General features: G+C 41.4%; 2 protein-coding genes and 1 non-coding gene across 5 annotated transcripts; 1 reads left to right on the forward strand and 2 right to left on the reverse strand.

The window, feature by feature from the left end:
- Positions 1 to 9,175: 9,175 nt before the first annotated feature.
- Positions 9,176 to 10,656, reverse strand: LOC100135808 (gonadotropin alpha subunit). Of its 2 annotated transcripts, XM_021617171.3 has the most exons (4): positions 10,405 to 10,656; positions 10,161 to 10,273; positions 9,740 to 9,915; positions 9,176 to 9,531 (listed from the first exon to the last, which is right to left on the reverse strand). In XM_021617171.3, the coding sequence occupies exons 1-4, from the start codon at positions 10,494 to 10,496 to the stop codon at positions 9,454 to 9,456; spliced, it is 459 nt and encodes a 152-aa protein (XP_021472846.1). In that variant the 5' UTR covers positions 10,497 to 10,656; the 3' UTR covers positions 9,176 to 9,453. The 2 variants fall into 2 exon arrangements, with proteins under 2 accessions (XP_021472846.1, NP_001117676.1); NM_001124204.1 differs by lacking the exon at positions 10,405 to 10,656 and having other exon boundaries at positions 9,185 to 9,531; positions 10,161 to 10,251.
- Positions 10,657 to 13,342: 2,686 nt separating this feature from the next.
- Positions 13,343 to 19,139, forward strand: scpp1 (secretory calcium-binding phosphoprotein 1). Of its 2 annotated transcripts, none has more exons than XM_090188641.1 (9): positions 13,343 to 13,847; positions 14,200 to 14,254; positions 14,391 to 14,441; positions 14,798 to 14,866; positions 15,079 to 15,108; positions 15,409 to 15,450; positions 16,632 to 16,682; positions 16,819 to 16,887; positions 18,044 to 19,139. In XM_090188641.1, the coding sequence occupies exons 2-9, from the start codon at positions 14,201 to 14,203 to the stop codon at positions 18,662 to 18,664; spliced, it is 987 nt and encodes a 328-aa protein (XP_090044767.1). In that variant the 5' UTR covers positions 13,343 to 13,847; position 14,200; the 3' UTR covers positions 18,665 to 19,139. The 2 variants fall into 2 exon arrangements, with proteins under 2 accessions (XP_090044767.1, XP_021474766.2); XM_021619091.3 differs by having other exon boundaries at positions 13,700 to 13,847; positions 16,822 to 16,887.
- LOC118937069 (U7 small nuclear RNA) lies at positions 16,015 to 16,067 on the reverse strand. Its single transcript, XR_005034466.1, has one exon. It is a non-coding gene; the product is annotated as a U7 small nuclear RNA (small nuclear RNA).
- Positions 19,140 to 20,024: the final 885 nt, after the last annotated feature.

Here is a 20,024-nt window from a genome sequence, read left to right on the forward strand (position 1 = left end):
GACACAATCATGAAGTGGAACGACATTTATTGGAATTTCAAACTTTTTTTTAAAATCAAAAACTGAAAAATTGGGCGCGCAAAATTATTCAGCCCCCTTAAGTTAATACTTTGTAGCGCCACCTTTTGCTGCGATTACAGCTGTAAGTCGCTTGGGGTATGTCTCTATCAGTTTTGCACATCGAGAGACTGAAATTTTTTCTCATTCCTCCTTGCAAAACAGCTCGAGCTCAGTGAGGTTGGATGGAGAGCATTTGTGAACAGCAGTTTTCAGTTCTTTCCACAGATTCTCGATTGGATTCAGGTCTGGACTTTGACTTGGCCATTCTAACTGCTGGATATGTTTATTTTTGAACCATTCCATTGTAGATTTTGCTTTATGTTTTGGATCATTGTCTTGTTGGAAGACAAATCTCTGTCCCAGTCTCAGGTCTTTTGCAGACTACATCAGGTTTTCTTCCAGAATGGTCCTGTATTTGGCTCCATCCATCTTCCCATCAATTTTAACCATCTTCCCTGTCCCTGCTGAACAAATGCAGGCCCAAACCATGATGCTGCCACCACCATGTTTGACAGTGGGGATGGTGTGTTCAGGATGATGAGCAGTGTTGCTTTTACGCCAAACATAACGTTTTGCATTGTTGCCAAAAAGTTCAATTTTGGTTTCATCTGACCAGAGCACCTTCTTCCACATGTTTGGTGTGTCTCCCAGGTGGCTTGTGGCAAACTTTTAACGACACTTTTTATGGATATCTTTAAGAAATGGCTTTCTTCTTGCCACTCTTCCATAAAGGCCAGATTTGTGCAATATACGACTGATTGTTGTCCTATGGACAGATTCTCCCACATCAGCTGTAGATCTTTGCAGTTCATCCAGAGTGATCATGGGCCTCTTGGCTGCATCTCTGATCAGTCTTCTCCTTGTATGAGCTGAAAGTTTAGAGGGACGGCCAGGTCTTGGTAGATTTGCAGTGGTCTGATACTCCTTCCATTTCAATAGTATCGCTTGCACAGTGCTCCTTGGGATGTTTAAAGCTTGGGAAATCTTTTTGTATCCAAATCCGGGTTTAAACTTCTTCACAACAGTATCTCGGACCTGCCTGGTGTGTTCCTTGTTCTTCATGATGCTCTCTGCGCTTTTAACGGACCTCTGAGACTATCACAGTGCAGGTGCATTTATACAGAGACTTGATTACACACAGGTGGATTGTATTTAGTCATTTAGGTCAACATTGGATCATTCAAAGATCCTCACTGAACTTCTGGAGAGAGTTTGCTGCACTGAAAGTAAAGGGGCTGAATAATTTTGCACGCCCAATTTTTCAGTTTTTGATTTGTTAAAAAACTTTTAAATATCCAATAAATGTTGTTCCACTTCATGATTGTGTCCCACTTGTTGTTGATTCTTCACAAAAAAATACAGTTTTATATCTTTATGTTTGAAGCCTGAAATGTGGCAAAGGGTCGCAAAGTTCAAGGGGGCTGAATACTTTCGCAAGGCACTGTATAGCGTAACATTCCATTCACTCCATTCCAGTTATTATTGTGAGTCGTCCTTCTCTCAGCAGCTTCCTGTGGGATAAACATGCATAAGCATTGTGGTATGTAGTAGGTGGGTAAGAGGGGTAGGCCACAGTCAGGGCCAGATTAATGCAGGGGTTTACCGGAACTGAAGCCCCTCTGCCCAGGAGACAGCAAAATAAAGCAGTTTATATACACAAAGTTGACAGTGCCTTTAAACAGCTTGGAAAATTCCAGAAAATTATGTCATGGCTTTAGAAGCTTCTGATAGGCTGATTGACATAATTTGAGTCAATTGGAGGTGTACCTGGGGATGTATTTCAAGGCTTACCTTCAAACTCAGTACCTCTTTGCTTGACATCATGAGAAAATCCCAAGACCTCAGAAAATAAATTGTAGACCTCCACAAGTCTGGTTCATCCTTGGGAGCAATTTCCAAACGCCTGAAGGTACCACGTTCATATGTACAAACAATAGTACGCACGTATAAACACGATGGGACCACACAGCCATCATACTGCTCAGGAGGTAGACGCGTTTGTCTCCTAGAGATTAACGTACTTTAGTGCGAAAAGTACAAATCAATCCCAGAACAACAGCATAGGACCTTGTGAAGATGCTGGAGGAAACGGGTACAAAAGTATCTGTATCCACAGTAAAACAAGTCCTATATCGACATAACCTGAAAGGCCGTTCAGCAAGGAAGAAGCCACTGCTACAAAACCTCCATAAAAAAGCCAGACTATGGTTTGCAATTGCACATGAAGACAAAGATCGTACTTTTTGGAGAATTGTCCTCTGGTCTGATGAAACAACAATAGAACTGTTTGGCCATAATGACCATCGTTATGTTTGGAGGAAAAAGGGGGAGGCTTGCAAGCCGAAGAACACCATCCCAACCGTGAAGCACGAGGGTGGCATCATCATGTTGTGGGGGTGCTTTGCTGCGGGAGGGACTGGTGCACTTCACAAAATAGATGGCATCATGAGGGAAGGAAATTATGTGGATATATTGAAGCAACATCTCAAGACATCAGTCAGAAAGTTAAAGCTTGGTTGCAAATGGGTCTTCTAAATGGACAATGACCCCAAGCACACTTCCAAAGTTGTGGCAAAATGGCGTAAGGACAACAAAGTCAAGGTATTGGAGTGGCCATCACAAAGCCCTGACCTAAAATCCTATAGAACATTTGTGGGCAGAACTGAAAAAGCATGTACGAGCAAGGAGGCCCACAAACCTGACTCAGTTACACCAGCTCTGTCAGGAGGAATAGGCCAAAAACCCAACTTATTGTGGGAAGCTTGTGGAAGGCTACCCAAAATGTTTAACCCATGTTAAACAATTTAAAGGCAATGCTTCTAAATACTAATTGAGTGTATGTAAACTTCTGACCCACTGGGAATGTGATGAAAGAAACAAAAGCTGAAATAAATCACTCTTTACTGTTATTCTGACATTTCACTTTCTTAAAATAAAGTGATGATCCTAACTGACCTAAGACAGGGAAATTTTACTAGGTTTAAATGTCAGAAATTGTGAAAAACTGAGTTTAAATGTATTTGGCTAAGGTATTTTTTTTACTGCAACTGCCAACCACAACAGGACTCAAGAACCCACTCTCAATGAGTGTAGATAGCCTGTTGCTGCCTGCTGCTGCTCTGCTAATCAATAGATGGGGGAGGAGAGTAGTTGGGGGGCCCACGTGGGTAACTGGGGGTCCTGCCTTGATTGGGTAACTTATTAATAAAAAGTAAAAAGAATAAACTGCAAAATAAGTACAATTAACTGGTCAATTGTGTGAGTCATGTGTCATGCATAATCCAATCAGAAAGCTGTTACCAAATATGGCATAGGACATCTTGCTAGCTAGCCTGCCTACTGAAAATGTGGGCAAAAGTGATAGTGGCCTGAGTGGGGCCCAGAAAATCAAATTACAGAAAATAAATCAACAGCACGAGCAACAACTTAAACAGTACCCAAACTGACAGGTTATTTTCTGAGCAAAATAAAGGCACAACAACCAAAATGCCTGCAATCAAGCATATGAGAGATCAACCCATTGGGAGAGTGGGTGCCTTGCACTGCACATACTCTGAATTTGGTTGGGGTAAATATTGTAAACTGCTGCCTTGACACATTTGTTTTTCATGCAGTCAGTATTTAACTTTAGCCCCAAATCCACTTGGCGATGGCAGATTGTTACATCAGGTTTACAACCAAATGAAAACAGTTGAATTGAAACCCACAAAACTCTTTCTGGTATGATGTGGTCTGCCCATGCACAAACCACAATTATGCCAATGTTAGTCAGTCTCTTCTACAATAATCTAAGGCCGAAAATCACACTCTGGCCATGTGTAACAAGGCTCTAACGCACTATACCCAACTGGACAAACTTGTGATTGCTTTACAGTGTAACTTGTGAAACACAATACTCCAACGTTTTAAGAATATAAGCAGTGCACTTCAGGCATTCCGACTGAACCTCTCTAACGCTGTTCATTTGGTGGCCTCGAGATATTTTGTTGCTGGGCTCCGGGATCAGTTTGATAGCTTTGAGGCAAAAGGAATACTCCCAGACTGTTTAGTGATTCGCTCTCAAATGTAGGCCAAGCAAGTACCGGTAGACCCCTCAAAGGATTGAGAGGACCCAGCGTCCCAGTTAGCAGACACGGGGGTTTGCTATGCTAGGGACCCCTTTCAATTCAAGCGGAAGGTTTTCGTTGAGGAGCAACGGAAGGACCCTACCATGGCTCCTCTGATCGATACCGCATCATCGCTCAAGGAGATTCAGGAGATAGAAGAGGGGTGTAATGGTGTCCGAGCTGTGTGTTGGTAGTTTAAACAGACAGCTCGGTGCATTCAGCATGTCAATACTTCTCACAAAAACAAATGATTTGTATCCTATTCCCCGACTGGAGGATTACATCGATCGGATTGGAAAAACTCAGTGTGTCTCAAAGATTTATTTGCTGAAAGGATACTGGCAGGTTTCCCTGTCAAAACATGTTAAAGAGGTATCTGCCTTTGTGAAACCAGAGGGCTTGTATCGGTGTCAGGTTCTTCCGTTTGGGATGAAAAATGCCCTAGCCACATTCCAACATTTGATGAATACAGTGACAGCAGGGTTGAACAATGTGGTCCCTTACATTGACGAAGTGGTAGTGTACAGCGACTCATGAGCAGAGTATGTGGACCATATATGTGGATGGTTGCAGTGTTTGGAAGGGGCAGGGTTGGTGGTAAACTTACCCAAGTGTGAGATCGCACAACCCCAAGGTGAATTTTTGGGTCATGTGGTAGGGTTGGGGAAGGTGAAGCCAAGGGCAGCCAAGATCCAGGCCATACTTGACTTGCCGGTGCCACAGACACGGAAGCAGGTGTTGAGAGTTCTGACAATGAGTGGGTTCGATCAGAGATTTTTACCCAACTTCGCAGCAGTGACTGAACCCCTGACAAATCTGTTGAAAAAAAGGGGCTAGGGTTTGCTGGACGGAGCAGTGTGAGCAGGCACTGGAACAGGCCAAGGCCATCTTATCATGTGAGCCAGTGTATGGGGCACCACATTTCACAGTACCATTCAAGCTGGCGGCTGAGGCACGTGATGTAGGGGTAGGGGCTGTGTTGCTGAAGAAGAACTCGTCTGGGGTCGAATAGCTTATTAACAGTGGTTACCAACCAGTCTAGCTCGATCGACTGGTCGGCTTTCCTAGGCTTTCCTATTCGATCGCCAAACTTTTCTGTAAAAATCCCAACAATAAAGCTTTACGTTCCTATTTTTGTATTTGTTTCACACTGCTTGCTGTAGGGCCACTTGATTCAGCAGCCCTGCCCATCAGGTAGTCAAAGTGTCCCATTTTTAACCATTTTGACTGGTACAAACACTACATACTCAGTGGGCTCAGAGAGCAAATCAAGTACGCCTATAGGCCTACCGCTGGCCAATGAGATAGCTCAGATCACCGTGTCTGATGCTTCCATGAGCTCACAGCAAAGTTGACTCTACTGTGTGAGATTTCAAGAGAGACTATAGAGAGACGGTCAACGAGTACAGCAAAGTTCTGCTGTCATGAGTCTGTTAATGTTTAAGGTGTTATTCAGCACTGTCAACATTTTATTCATCATTTTTATAAGCTCATTTTTATAAGCATTTTTTTCCTGGGACTTAAGTGTAAAATCCGACCAAGCAGGGCTTCAGGCAGTCTGTAGTTTCCATTCTGACCAACCGGTTTTACTCTCCTGCTTTTTCTATCTCCTTAGGAATATGTTGTTATTACTGATGTTTTATTGTATGTGCAGCTAAATGTAAATTCCAAAATCTTGATGTCTTGTTGTTTGGAGCTAAATGGTGTCTGTTGTAAATATGTACCATTTGTGTTAAACTTGCTAGCTATCATTAGCATTAGCATTGTCATCCAGAATGCATTACTATTTAGCATGCTTATCAGCGATTAGCATTTGTCTGTGGTGCTAGGTTATTTTCGGTTGCAGATCGCTCATGCTTATGTTTTATAATGTGTAGATGTTTCTACATTGCTCTATTGTTTCTCTGTGCATCAAGCATGTGTTTGGCTCCACATAGTTTGTTAACATGCAAATAGGCATATTTTTCCAGTACTGTGCTAGAGCCTAAATTCACTTTTCTTTACAGAACCACAATTAATATCAGAGAGAGTGGTGTTGTATGTGTGTGTGTGTGTGTGGATCTTCATGAAACCATGAACTGGAACTACTGCTTCCTCATGTTTTGAACATACATGGTGTGGTGGTTGCTGTAAGTGGAACAACAAGACCAGCTGCAGCTACCCTACAAGATGAGAGAGAAACCGGTTCTTCTTTCAAAACAGTCATAACGTGCCTGAAGCTGATAGGAGAGGAAACTGTGGAGTTGACATGGGAGATACTGGAGCTATCGGAAGAGCTAAATTCAACCGCTTAAATGGATCCCCAACAGTGTCTTCCCAGGCTGACCCACAACAGTGAGGATGGAGCCTCACCTTCATCGGTTGCCAACTCACCGGCCCCCCTAGAGATCGGAACAGCTGGTGACAACCAGAGATGATAAACTGCAGTCACAAAGGCAGCGTGATAAGAGAACAGCTCATTTAAACCTTGGGATCAGCCTACACCTGATCGAAAACATCAGCCTTCAACTAACCGCTGCGGTCAGCCTACACTGATCGCCATTGTCAACCCACACCTGACAGTCGAGTCTACTTACCTGACCGTTACGGTCAGCCTACATCTGATCACCATCATCAGCTCATACCTGACTGTCGCCACCGCAACTACTCACCTGACCACTGCGGTCGGCCCGCACCTGATTACCGTCGTAAACCCTCAGCTGATTGCCATTGTCAACCCACACCTGACTGTCGCCGCCACGACTTCTCACCTGACCGTTGTCATCAGGCCTTACCTGACCATCGCTGATGCGACTACTTGCCTGACCATCGCCACCGGGCCTAATGTAGACCAACTCGTACCATCCCCAACTGAACCCATGGAGATAGGGGTCACACACCTCCCCGCGGCAGAGTGATATCGCCTGAGACAGATGGGGCTGTGTCCCTATTGTGGCCAAGAATAACCTTTTGGTGGCAATTTTCAGAGCCAAGAACCCTAAGGTTCTTCGAGAAACATCTAGGATCTTAGAAGAACCCTTGTTGGATCCCTAACTTTTAGAACATAGAGAGCCTAGACTTTGCGAGTATGGTGTAATTGTAGGTTTGTCTAATTGATTCCGTATAACAATTGTATTACGTCATTCTATTGAAGATTAACAATGGAACAGCTGGACTTCCGCTTTATGCTGGTTGTTGTTCTCTTGTTTCAACTCATGTATTACACCTACTTTAACCAACAGCGGAGCAGGAGAGTGAACACGGGTAGCTGGCGTGAAAGGCAAACTCCCTATACATCACGCCAATAGGGTTAACTCAATTTGTGAGAATTCTAACGTGGCTAATATAGCAAAGATTGCTACACTGCCCTTTCCGAACAGGGAAGGCGCATCCCACTCTGACGCCAAAGTAGCAAACAGCTGGACAGGAAAGCAAACCAGGTCGCTAAAAGTGAAAGGCAAACACCCTATGCATCACACCAGGGAATTATAACATGGCTCATATAGCGAGGATGAAGTGTTGATGTTGCCACTTTGCACCACTAGATGTCCATATGTATCAAGTTCCTCAGTCACCCTGAAAGTAAGTGGGTCAGCTAAGAAAGTTTCCTTACATTCCATTTAATATAATTCAGTAATTAGTTTTGTGCAATCTTCATTTGGTGATAGTGGCAACTATCAATATGTGATAGTTTTGGGGCCTGTAAAAAATATAACATTGATTTCTCTCAAAATGGGGTTGGTCAATACAGGTAATCTACATGGGTAAAAATGGATTCTTACAATAAGAGAACTGTTTCCAAAGGGTATGTGCCGACATGTTTAGCTAAAATGTTTAATTAGGTTGTTTACCAAAGAGACCAAAATAAAATAGATTTTGTGAGCTGTGGGTTTTTTGCCTTCAGCCACATGTTACAGCCCCCCCCACCTCCACCCTAAACTAAACCACGTTGCCTACACAAGCCACAGCCAGACACACACATGCATGCATGCACGTGCACACCCATACACACACAAACATATGCTTGAACACCCACAAACACACACCCATGGTGTGGTGAGAGACAAAAGGCTCTCTCCCAGAATAGTGCACTGTTCTGAGAATCAGTCCCCTCCCCACACACATGGAATTCCATAGGCCAATTTAGGATGAGCCAAATATGGATATCCAGGAAACAATTTATTACATGAGCTTCTAGAGGAAAGTGACTGTAGTCAGCATTTAGACCGACTGTGCTATGTTTATAGCATAAGAATTCCACTCATATCCATCATGTTACTGTGTATGACTCATATTATATGTGTTAAATAATGTACTACCGACATTCAGAAAGAAAACAATACACTTAAAGTAAAATTGTCTGTCCAAAAATGTTGAGATATGTATAATGATTTTGGTATCCTCATCTTAACAACAAGTATGAACGTATAATCCACCCTCTCATCTACACTGACTGAAAATTACATTTTCACTCACTTACAACCAGTGCAGGCCAGTGATGGGAGAAATGAGGAGGACAGGCTCATGGCTGGAATGATGATCTATGTATGTTCAGTGTGTATTTACTGTATTTCTTTGAGGAAATGGAATAGTTTCACAGGAAGGAGACATGTTCTTATTTGACCTTCCGTCTTCCGTTCCAGGAGTGGGCACGCTTGTTTTTACAAGAAGCTGCCCACCCTATAGTTTAGCATCCTAAATTATATTGACTTAAGTCAGTGAGGGGGAGGAGGTAGAAGAAGAAAGACTGAATGGAGTAACTCTTGGAAGCATGCATGTGTTTGTGTGTGTGCGTGCCTGTGTGTGTGTGTGTGTGTGTGTGTGTGCGTGCCTGTGTGTGTGTGTGTGTGTGTGTGTGTATGTGTGTGTGTGTGTGTGTGTGTGTGTGTGTGTGTGTGTGTGTGTGTGTGTGTGTGTGTGTGTGTGTGTGTGTGTGTGTGTGTGTGTGTGTGTGTGTGTGTGTGTGTGTGTGTGCATTCAGCATCCGACACCAATACAGTGATGAAGCTGAGTTGGCTAGGAGGAAGTGATGCAATCATGTTAATTGGCATTTTAATCAGTATTCAATTCATACAGTAAAGTCTACACTGATTAACACAGTACAGGAATACAACTTTATATCATTGCTACCATAAGAGCACTATAAATATTATCCGTAGAATATTATATTTTGTGGATCACAATGATTTCCTAATATGTGATTTCTCTTAAAACACAAGGAACTTCAGGAATAAGTTGTGCAAAATATATGATCTGTTGCCAAGCTTTTACTTCTAAAACAAGGAGATTTCCAGCCCATACAGACAGTTTATGATTTATGGTAATAGCAGGTGCTGCAGTGACACTCTGTGTGGTTCGTCACCGGGAAGCCATCCTTGGTGGTGACCTGAGAGAGGAGAAGGATCGAAAGAATCAAGTGAAAGAGAGACGGTTTAAAATAAAATAAAATAATTCAGGTTAATTGGAGTTGTTGTTAAATGATACGTTTAGACGTTATGTGCGTTACGCTAGGAATGTCATCAGGCCAGATGATCAAACTTTCGGTGGTAGAGAATATCATTCCCAACTACTTTATTAGCTAAATATTGTCTTACCCTTTCCCCTTCTTTTGCAACGCAGCATGTGGCTTCAGAGGTGATGTTCTTGGGGACCAGCATGGTTTGCTTGGACCGTAGTGGGGTTGGATAAGCTCTGGAGAAGCAACAGCCTGTACACTGCATGATGTTGGGGAAGATTGTGTTCGGCTTCAGTGTGCATTCCTCACAGCCCACTGTGAAGATAATGACATACATTCATTGAGAATCTATTGAATAGTCTGATCTTAAGCTTGGTGCACTATTCATCACCAATGTGTGGCTCTCTTCCTTGTAAACACACCGTTTGGGAATAAGGAGGTAGTATACCAATTTATATTCTCTCTCTCTCTCTCTGTAATGACAACAGAACTCACTGCTAATTTTGTTCCCAGAACATATGAACCATCAACAAAAACAGTTATTGAAATGTAAAACTTACTGTTTGTCTTGTCACTGTTTGGATAAGAGTCTGCGATGACTAGAAGTGCGGACAGGATGAGGAATAGTCCAGTTGATTTCAACAAGCACATTTTAGTGACGGGTGGCAATATCCTGACAGGAAACATGAATAAAACCATTCAAAACCAGCATATTCATCTCAGAAGTTGAAAACTCATAAACACAAAACACAGCAGTGAAACAATACATTGGAAACACAACACAGTGAATGGGAAAAGCATTACCTGCGTATGTTGTGTATCTTGGTGGAAGCCTGGTCAGTGTTCAGTGTGTAGACCCTATTGCTCCCTCCATTAACTTTTATACCTCTGCCCATGTGCTCGACTGGGATTAAGTAAAACCCTCCAACCTTATCAGTGATATCTGTGAGGCATTGGCCACTTGACTACCTGCTCTAATCCTTTAAATGAAAAAAGGAACTGCACACATGGTCGAAAGTCAAAACACGCTTCCATCCTTCCATCCTGACTATGGATGGAAGCTTCTAATCCCTTAAACAGGTGGGATGTTGCTAGGTAACTGCTGTTATGTCATGCAGAAGGCAAGGCAAGGTCATTGGTTCATTAGTTTAACTTATGTTCATGGTCTTTTGCTTTGTAAATTCAATACATCTAAAGACAAGTTTAATACTTTGAATATCTGATCCATCTTTCCATGCTGAATTATATCTCCCAAAAATAAGTAAATATGTAAGCTACACAGAAAAGTGAAATATTTCACATTAAATAAATGGGGTTTCTTATATAAACCATGAGGACTAGTCCCAGGCCATGCTTTATTATCATCTGGGGCAGTGCTAACATGAGTGCAAGCAATGAATACGGTATATGAAATAATACTATCCTCTCAGAGATCCAAACAGATACACTACATGGCCAATGGTATGTGGACACCTCTTCCAACTAGTGGATTCGGCTATTTCAGCCACACCTGTTGCTGACAGGTGTATAAAATTGAGCACACTTCAATGCAATCTCCATAGACAAACAATGGCAGTAGAACGGCCTTACTGAAAAGCTCAGTGACTTTCAACATGGCATCATCATAGGATGCCACCTTTCCAACAAGTCAGTTCGTCAAATTTCTGCCATGCTAGAGCTGCCCCGGTCAACTGTAAGTTGTGTTATTGTGAAGCGGAATTGTCTAGGAGCTCACAGAACGGGACCGCCAAGTGCTGAAGTGAGTAGCGCGTAAAAATAATCTGTCCTCAGTTGAAACACTCACTACCCAGTTCCAAACTGCCTCTGGACGCAACGTTAGCACGAAAACTGTTTTTTGGGAGCTTCATAAAACAGGTTTTCATTGTCGAGTGGTGTAAACCTCGCCGTCATTGGACTCTGGAGCAGTGGAAACGCGTTTTCTGGAGTGATTAATCACGCTTCACCATCTGGCAGTCTGACAGACGAATATGGGTTTGGCGAATGCCAGGAGAACGCTACCTGCCCCAATGCATAGTGCCAACTGTAAAGATTAGTGGAGGAGGAATAATGGTCTGGGGCTGTTTTTCATGGTTCCAGAGAAGGGAAATCTTAAAGCTACAGCATACAATGACATTCTAGGCAACTTTGTGGAAATAGTTTGGGAAAGGCCCTTTCCTGTTTCATTATGCCAGTGCCTCCTTGCACAAACCGAGGTCCATACAGAAATGGTTTGTTGAAGTCGGCGTGGAAGAACTTGACTGGCCTGCACAGAGCCCTGACCTCAACACCTTTGGGGATGAATTGGAACGCCGACTGCGAGCCGGGCCTAATTGCCCAACATCAGTGCCTGACCTCACTAATGCTCTTGTGGCTGAATGGAAGCAAGTCCTCGCAGCAATGTTCCAACATCTACTCTAGTGGAAAGCTTTCCCAGAAGAGTAGAGCTTGTTATAACAACAAGGAGGACCAACTCCATATTATGTGGTGGTCATGTCGTGTATTTCCCTCAGAGATGCAGATCAATGATATGTTTATATTCATGTAATAACATTAATGAGTCGGTGTATCCTCAATTAAATGAGAGGTATGCTAATGAATGTGTACTCTAAATTAAAGGTACACTATGCAGAAATCTGTCAGGTGGATGGATTATTTTCACAAAGGAGAAATGCTCACTAACAGTGATGCAAACAAATGTGTTCACCAAATTTTTTTGAAAAACGTTTTTTTGTGGTATGGACGTTTTCAGGGATTGTTTATTTTAGCTCAAGAAACATGGGACCAACACTTTATACATGATAAGACACACACTCTACACACATGAGATGTTGTATTGTAAATATGTAAATATGTGATAGTGGAGGAGTGTCCTGAGGAAACACACTAAATGTATTTGGTGAAGTGGTAGGAAATGTCATGTCATGTCATATTTTAAACTGTATATAACTGTCTTAATGTTGCTGGACGCCAGAAAGAGTAGCTGCAGCCTTGGCAGCAGCTAATGGGGATCCTTAATAAATATAAAAACAAAATACGCATGTTGCGTTTATATTTTTTGATCAGTGTAAGAACAGCTACACCACAGTATCTTTTTATCTTTCCGTTTACCTATGTTTTAAAATTTCCCGACCTTGGTTGCATTGGAGACTAGACCCAGGCAGGTGTAACTCAATATGCATGGAGGATGGTACATGAAATCTCAGAGATTTAAAGGCTTATGGTGCAACCATGTCATGAGCAATAACTGCTCTTCAATCCTGCACTCTTAGTGTAATTGTATTTCTCCATTCAAAATGGCAATTGTATAGCCTACTGTAAAACATTAAGACTAATTGCAACGGTGTTTTTTTATTGATGTTTTCATTAACAAAAAGAGGAAAAGATGAAAACCATATTGTCAACTAAATGCATTCTCAACTAAAAATATGTGGGTCAACACTGATCGCCAGTCAGTGTGAGCAAAGTAATGTTCACTTTACTTTCAATGCATTTTTCTGCAAAAGGTAATGTTCAAAATAATTTGCATATGAACAGCATTTGTGTGCATTTACCCTCCACTACACCACTGGTGACATTCTGTAAATGATCTGTTATATACTCTTCTCTAATACCGCTCTGGATAAAGGCAATCTACAATTTTCTAAGTACAAATGAAAAACGCTTTTATTCCCCCAAAATGTTGCCATTTTCTATGGTTTAGCATAGCATCTTTAATACATTGTTTACTTGCCGATTAACAATCAGTCCAGACATAGCCATCGAAAGCAGTCCTAGTGAAGCATTTGTGTGACGCGGTAGCTACTGAGGTAATTGTGGTGCTGGCTCTGTTTGTGGTACAAGGTGCAGGCCGCGATGAAGATCCTGTAGTAGAAAATGAAGATGAGGCCATGGAGATGTAGAAGGCCCTGAAGGTGGAGGAGATGGTGTGGCCGATGTGGTCATGCTCTTGTAATCACGTGTGGTGTGTGTGCGTTCGGTATCCGGCACCCATACACTTTCACAAAACGTGTGGTGAAGCTGAGTTGGCTGGGAGGAAGTGAGGCGATCATGTTAATTGAGGGTTCTGGTTAGTATATAGCCCTGTCTGTCTCCTCAACTCACCACATCCACTTAATCCCTCTCTTATTGTCTCAACATCCAGTGGGATAGTAGTGCCTGGCGTTCCAAACTACTACACAGTACACGGACTATTGGCAGAGTTGGGATTACAGCTACAAACATCTGATTCTGGTGGAACTGGGGAAAAGGTAAAGAACCATGGTTGATTTCAACACATACACAATACACAGGTTTAGCACAGAATTTATACACTAAAGTGTATATAGTTGTAGTATATAGATTGGATATAGCTATAGTACATAAAATGTAAATGAAAAATCTGCATGTGGGAAATTAATTGAACTGCAACTGTCTCACTTGTTTGGGTTGGCAACATTTTTATGCTTTTCTTTTAACAGCACATCTAGGACAAACTATTGATGGTTTTATTCAGATGCTTGATACATGTTATTAGAAATACAAAAAATAATTCCAGTAGGCCTAATGCATCAATCCACAGTTACTATAATCAACCATGTTAATATTCTGTGTTCATTGTAGAATGAAGATTACAGTAGTGATTTTTTGCTTGGTTGGGGCGGTTTATGCCAACCCAGTAAGTACCCTTGTTTTTTTATTGAACAATCTTAATTTATTCACAATAAAATGTAAATGATGAGTTGATATAGATTTAACACATCAGACTTTTGTATTATTTTGTGTTCTCCTACTGTATTTGTTTCTTTTGACAGATTCTGTACAAAGCTATTTTGGAGCAGAGCGAACTGGAATCATCAAACATGGTAAGTGCTATCAAAAGAAGCAATCAAAAGTATCTGCAGTTTGATTGTTGTGTTGGGGTGTGGGTCTGAAAAATGCACACAAACGCAAGCCTGTTGACTGCAATCACGTTGACAACCTCCACCACAGTCCAAGTCAGAAAAGCTGACAGTTACGGTAGTTCCTCACTCCTGTGCCAAACCTCAAGTTTAGATTGTAGTCGAGGTAGAGGTCATTGCACTGTATACACCCATATTTATCCCTACAATGAGTTTTTTGGGCAATGGTGGACTTGTTAAGATTTTAAATAAGCATGATGATTGTTGATGCTGGCACACAATTAAATGCATTGCGGTTTTCTGCTGGCATTGTGTTTCAGACTCAAACGCAAAGGTTAAGTTCATCCGCCTCACAATCTCCGCATCAAAGTGACACTTCAGAGCTCAAGGTGGGTTGAATGGAATAATATTAAAATGTCAACAGGTGTAGAATGTAACACATACAATTGTAAGTGCATTGGCGAAAATCAGAATAGGTCTTTATCTAACACATATCCGTTACACTTTATAATTACTTGCACGAATAAGACATAAATGTACTATGCTTGTTATTTGTAATACATATAAATGTTTATAATAACCCACATCTCTTTTCTTATAGAGCTCTGAAGAAAGTACCTCAGAGGACCAAGTAAGTTCATCTTTTTAAAAAAAGGCTCATTATTTTCTGCTCAAAAGTATTGACATTACAAGCAATGCCTAAATATATCTGGGGGCGTATTTACACAGCGTTTCAAAGCAGTAGTGCTGATCTAGGATCAGGTCCCCATTGTCCATGTAACCTTATTCATTAGGATCTACAAGACAAAACTGATCATAGATCAGCATACTCTGAGACGCTTGATACATACGCTTGATACAGACGCCCCTGTTCTCCTTTATCAAGTGGCTCTAATCTTTAATGTTCAATCTGTGTTAAATTGCGTTTCAGAGTTCAGAGTCTGAGTCCGAATCATTGGAATCCAATTCAGAGGTGAGTGACAACAACAGTATTCCTACTCCAGTATTATCCTTCCCAAAAAATACTGTATTATTAACTGGGTGGTTCGAGCCCTGAATGCTGATTGGCTGACAGCCGTGGTATAGCAGAGTATGACAAAACATATATTTTTACTGCTCTAAATACGTTGGTAACAAGTTTATAATAGGAATAAGACACCTCGGGGTTTATAGTACATGGCCATTATACCACGGCTAAGGGCTGTATCTAGCCACTCCGAGTCGCATCCTGCATAAGAACACCCCTTAGCCGTGTTATATTGGTCATATACCACACCCCCCCGAGCCTTATTGCTTAAGTATACTATGGTATAAATACTATATTATTCACTGTAGTTTTTACTGTAGTATACTGTAGTATTCACAGTAAAATATAGTACAAACAGTGTAGTAAAATACATTTGTAGTATATACTATAGTAATTAATGTAGTGTTTTTGCAGACTGTAGTATACTGTAGTATTTACTGTTGTGTTTTTGCGGATATTAATATAGTATTTACTATAGTGTTTTAGTTTTATTATCTTTGACATAGAAGTGGAGGCTTTCTCCTTCAGGAAACCTACTGGAGAAATACTAAAAGAGCACATTTTCCATAACCTGTACGTAGGTAGGACTGGGGTCTGAACGGATAGTTCAGAGCTTCTGCTCTTTTCTATACCCTGTAGAGAACGCAATATATGTTCTATACTTGGCATGTAGGTTTCTCACTTATGCGTGGCATAAATTGCTATAAGGTGAGGGGAATAGGCAGAGTAAATGCAAATGAAATACTGTAATATAAAAAGTGCAGTATTTTGCACATTGTGGTGTTTTTGCAGACATTACTGTAGTATTTACTACGGAGCTTTTTTTTGCAGATAATACTGTAGTATTTACTATAGTATTCTACAGTATACTGCAATGTTGTATAGTAAGTACTAGAAATGATTGAGGGACACTACAGTGTGTAGTATAGTATTCTACAGTATCCTACAGTTTACTATAGAATTCTATAGTTAAGTATTGTAGTATTCTACAGTAAACTGTAGTATTGTATTTAATGTGAGTTGTTCTGGTTGTGCAAATACTAGGGCTGTTAGTCGAATACAAAAGTAAATACATTGAAAAATACCTCCCTGGTCCATTTTGTTGTAATCTGTTCCCCTTCACACAGTCTTCCGAGAGCCATTCTTTAGAGAGTGAGAGCCAATCACTGGAGGACAGGGTAAAGATCCTCAGATTTACATCATTTCACAGATTGCATATCAAAACAATAAAATGAGAAAGATGCAATCAATTTACAACATGTCGGGAAAATGACAATGGTTGCATTTACTGTATCTTCTGTTGGTTTGTTTCAGCAGACTGACTCCAATGCTATTGGGGATACAAGAGACAACAGCCAAGGCAGTGAAGAAAACGTTCGAAAGGTTCGTCTTGCACTTGTCATAATATCCTGTGTCCTGTTATGTCATGTACTTATAATAAGAACGCATTTTTACACAATGCTAAGCCTGTCAAAATCTTAGTTTGACATTTATATTTAGTCTGCACAGAGCACTTACTACATACAGTATGTGCTTACGAGTCAACAAAAAAGCCCTCGAGCGCCAGAGAGGGTGAGCGGGAGAAGGCGTGACAGTCACATCTGGAGGAAACCTGGCACCATCCCTACAGTGAAGCATGGTGGTGGCAGCATCATGCTGTGAGGATGTTTTTCAGCGGCAGGGACTGGGAGACTCGTCAGGATCGAGGGAAACATGAACGAAGCACAGTTCAGAGAAATCCTTGATCCTGCTTCAGAGCATTCAGGACCTCAGACTGGGGCGAAGGTTCACCTTCCAATAGGACAACAAACCTAAGCACACAGCCAAGACAACACAGGAGTGGCTTCGGGACAAGTCTCTGAATGTCCTTGAGTGACCCATCCAGAGCCCTGACTTTAATCAGATCTAGCATCTCTGGAGAGACCTGAAAATAGCTGTGCAGCAACGCTCCCATCCAACCCGACAGAGCTTGAGAGGATCTGCAGAGAAAAATGTGAGAAACTCCCCAAATACAGGTGTGCCAAGCTTGTAGCATCATACTCAAAAAGACTCGAGGCTGTAATAGCTGCCAAAGATGCTTCAACAAACTCCTGAGTAAAGGGTCTGAAGACTTATGTAAATGTGATATTTCTGTTGTTGTTTTTTTATAAATTTGCAAAAAAATCTAAAAACCTGTTTTTGCTTTGTCATTATGGGTTATTGTGTGTAGATTGATGAGATAAAAATTGACTTAATAAATGTTATAATAACACTGTAATGTGACAAAATGTGGAAAAAGTCAAGGGGTCTGAATACTTTCCGAATGCACTGTAGCTCCATTCTTGTGTATTTTATTTTATTCCGCTTGTGTTAGTTGCTATTTTTGAAACTCTGCATCGTTGGGAAAGGTTCGGGAAGCAAGAAATTTCACTGTACAGTCATATTCGGTGCATGTTATCAACAAAGTTTGATTTGATTTAAAATGAAGGATTACCATTCTGTATGAAATGACGACAACCAACCTTTATTTCACCCATCTGTGTCTTGTCCACTTCTCTAGAATTGGATCCGAGTGTTTGCCGTCCGAGTCTTGAGTGCAGAGGACAACAGCAGCTTTGAGGTCAAAGGGCAGCTGGACCTACCCACTAATCAGGGGGCAGTGAAACAGAGCACACTCTCTCCCACCACTTTGACAACCAACCACAGCCAGCCTGGCGATACAGTTCAGAGCAATGCAGCCTTGGCATTGGTAGAGAGCTTCCTCAAAGCCTCTGGTTCTCTCAGTGAGACCAGTGTCAGCATTGATACCAGTGACGTCAGTGCTGTTACTGGTAATGTCAGTACTGTTACCAGTGACGTCAGTACTGTTAACTTTGACATAAGAGACACAAGTAACATCAAGGATACCAGCGATAGTAGCGAAAGCAGTGAAAGTAGCGAGAGCAGTGACACTAGTGATACCAGTGATAGCAGCAATACCAGTGACAGTAAAGAGAGTGATACCAGTGAGAGTGAGGAGAGACACCAGAGCCAAGCTACAGACTGCCAGCAGGGTGTCCACAGCACTGCCTGTGACAGTGAGGAGTATTTCATCCAAGATATAGGTGACGATGGTCATTATCCAATGGATGATTTGCTCATGCCTGAAGAGGAGCATAGAGAGTTGAGTTTACGGAGATAATGCTAACATCCCCGGTTTGACTGTATCAGGTTGGATGCATTTCAAATGAAGCAAGGGGAGGGAGTACAGTGTAGATCAAGTAATATAGTATGACATTGACTTCTATGATTTGTTTTGACGTTGGCATGAAATAAACATTTAAATAAACTGTTCGGCCTACTGCTTGGAAATATAGGTTTAAGTGTTGTAGTAGATGGTTTGAAGTCATGGTTGCAAATATTTTTCCTATCCATTTGCATTTTTCACTCATTTTCACGAAGAGTTTAATTCCAAAATGCTATATATCCATTTTCAGAAATGTTGGTAAATTATATTTTATTGTTTATAGAAATTATGATAGAGATGGATGTGTTTTTTCACTATCTAATTATGGCATGGGGTTGTTCGACTCTGATCTGGATTACTGACCTCTGCCTGCCCTTGACCTGTTGTTTTGTCTGCCCCCTGTTCTAGTAATAAACTTTTGTTACTTCGACACTGTCTGCATCTGGGTCTTCCCTAAAACATGATAAATGCTATATATTTGCCTCAATCTCAGATAAATAGGTAGTAGTGCTAGGTTTTACACAGTCAAATATAACAAATATCTATTTTTTTTTATAAAGAAAATTATACATATGGGTCCCAAATATATATATACAGTACCAGTCAAAAAAATGTACACCTACTTATTCAAGGGTTTTTCTTTATTTGTACTATTTTCTACATTGCAAAAAGTGTTTAACAAATTCAATTATACTTTAGATTCTTCAAAGTACCCTACCTTGCCTTGATGACAGCTTTGCACACTCTTGGCATTCGCTCAACCAACTGTGAGAACTCCTTCAAGACTATTGCTTTTCCAGCAGTCTTGAAGGAGTTCCCACATATGCTGAGCACTTGTTGCTTTTCCTTCACTCCACTGTCAAACTCTTCCCAAACCATCTCAATTGGGTTGAGGTCGGGTGATTGTGGAGGCCAGGTCATCTGATGCAGCACTCCCTCACTCTTCTTCTTGGTGAAATAGCCATTACACAGCCTGGAGGTGTGTTGGGTCATTGTCCTGTTGAAAAACAAATGATAGTCCCACTAAGTGAAAACCAGATTGGATGGTGTATTGTGGCAGAATGCTGTGGTAGCCATGCTGGTTAAGTGTGCCTTGAATTCTAAATAAATCACAGACAGTGTCACCAGCAAAGCACCCCCACACCATCACACCTCCTCCTCCATGTTTCACGGTGGGAACCACACATGCAGAGACCATCCATTCACCTACTCTGCATCTCACAAAGACACAGCGGTTGGAACCAAATATCTCAGGACAGATTTTGACAGATCTAATGTCCATTGTTCGTGTTTCTTGGCCCAAGCAAGTCTCTTC

The sequence above is a fragment of the Oncorhynchus mykiss genome, chromosome 10 (genome assembly GCF_057628025.1).
Source record: "Oncorhynchus mykiss isolate SJ-2025 chromosome 10, ASM5762802v1, whole genome shotgun sequence".
NCBI lineage: Eukaryota > Metazoa > Chordata > Actinopteri > Salmoniformes > Salmonidae > Oncorhynchus > Oncorhynchus mykiss.

Bases quoted from the DNA above. Each gene is read 5' to 3' on its own strand.
- LOC100135808 (XM_021617171.3), bottom strand. From the start codon at position 10,496: ATGGGCAGAGGTATAAAAGTTAATGGAGGGAGCAATAGGGTCTACACA. The intron at 10,274-10,404 runs GTAATGCTTTTC...GTTTCCTGTCAG, and splicing joins AAGATACACAACATACGCAG to GATATTGCCACCCGTCACTA. The intron at 9,916-10,160 runs GTAAGTTTTACA...TTATCTTCACAG, and splicing joins AAACAGTGACAAGACAAACA to TGGGCTGTGAGGAATGCACA.
- scpp1 (XM_090188641.1), top strand. From the start codon at position 14,201: ATGAAGATTACAGTAGTGATTTTTTGCTTGGTTGGGGCGGTTTATGCC. The intron at 14,442-14,797 runs GTAAGTGCTATC...ATTGTGTTTCAG, and splicing joins AACTGGAATCATCAAACATG to ACTCAAACGCAAAGGTTAAG. The intron at 15,451-16,631 runs GTGAGTGACAAC...CCCTTCACACAG, and splicing joins CATTGGAATCCAATTCAGAG to TCTTCCGAGAGCCATTCTTT.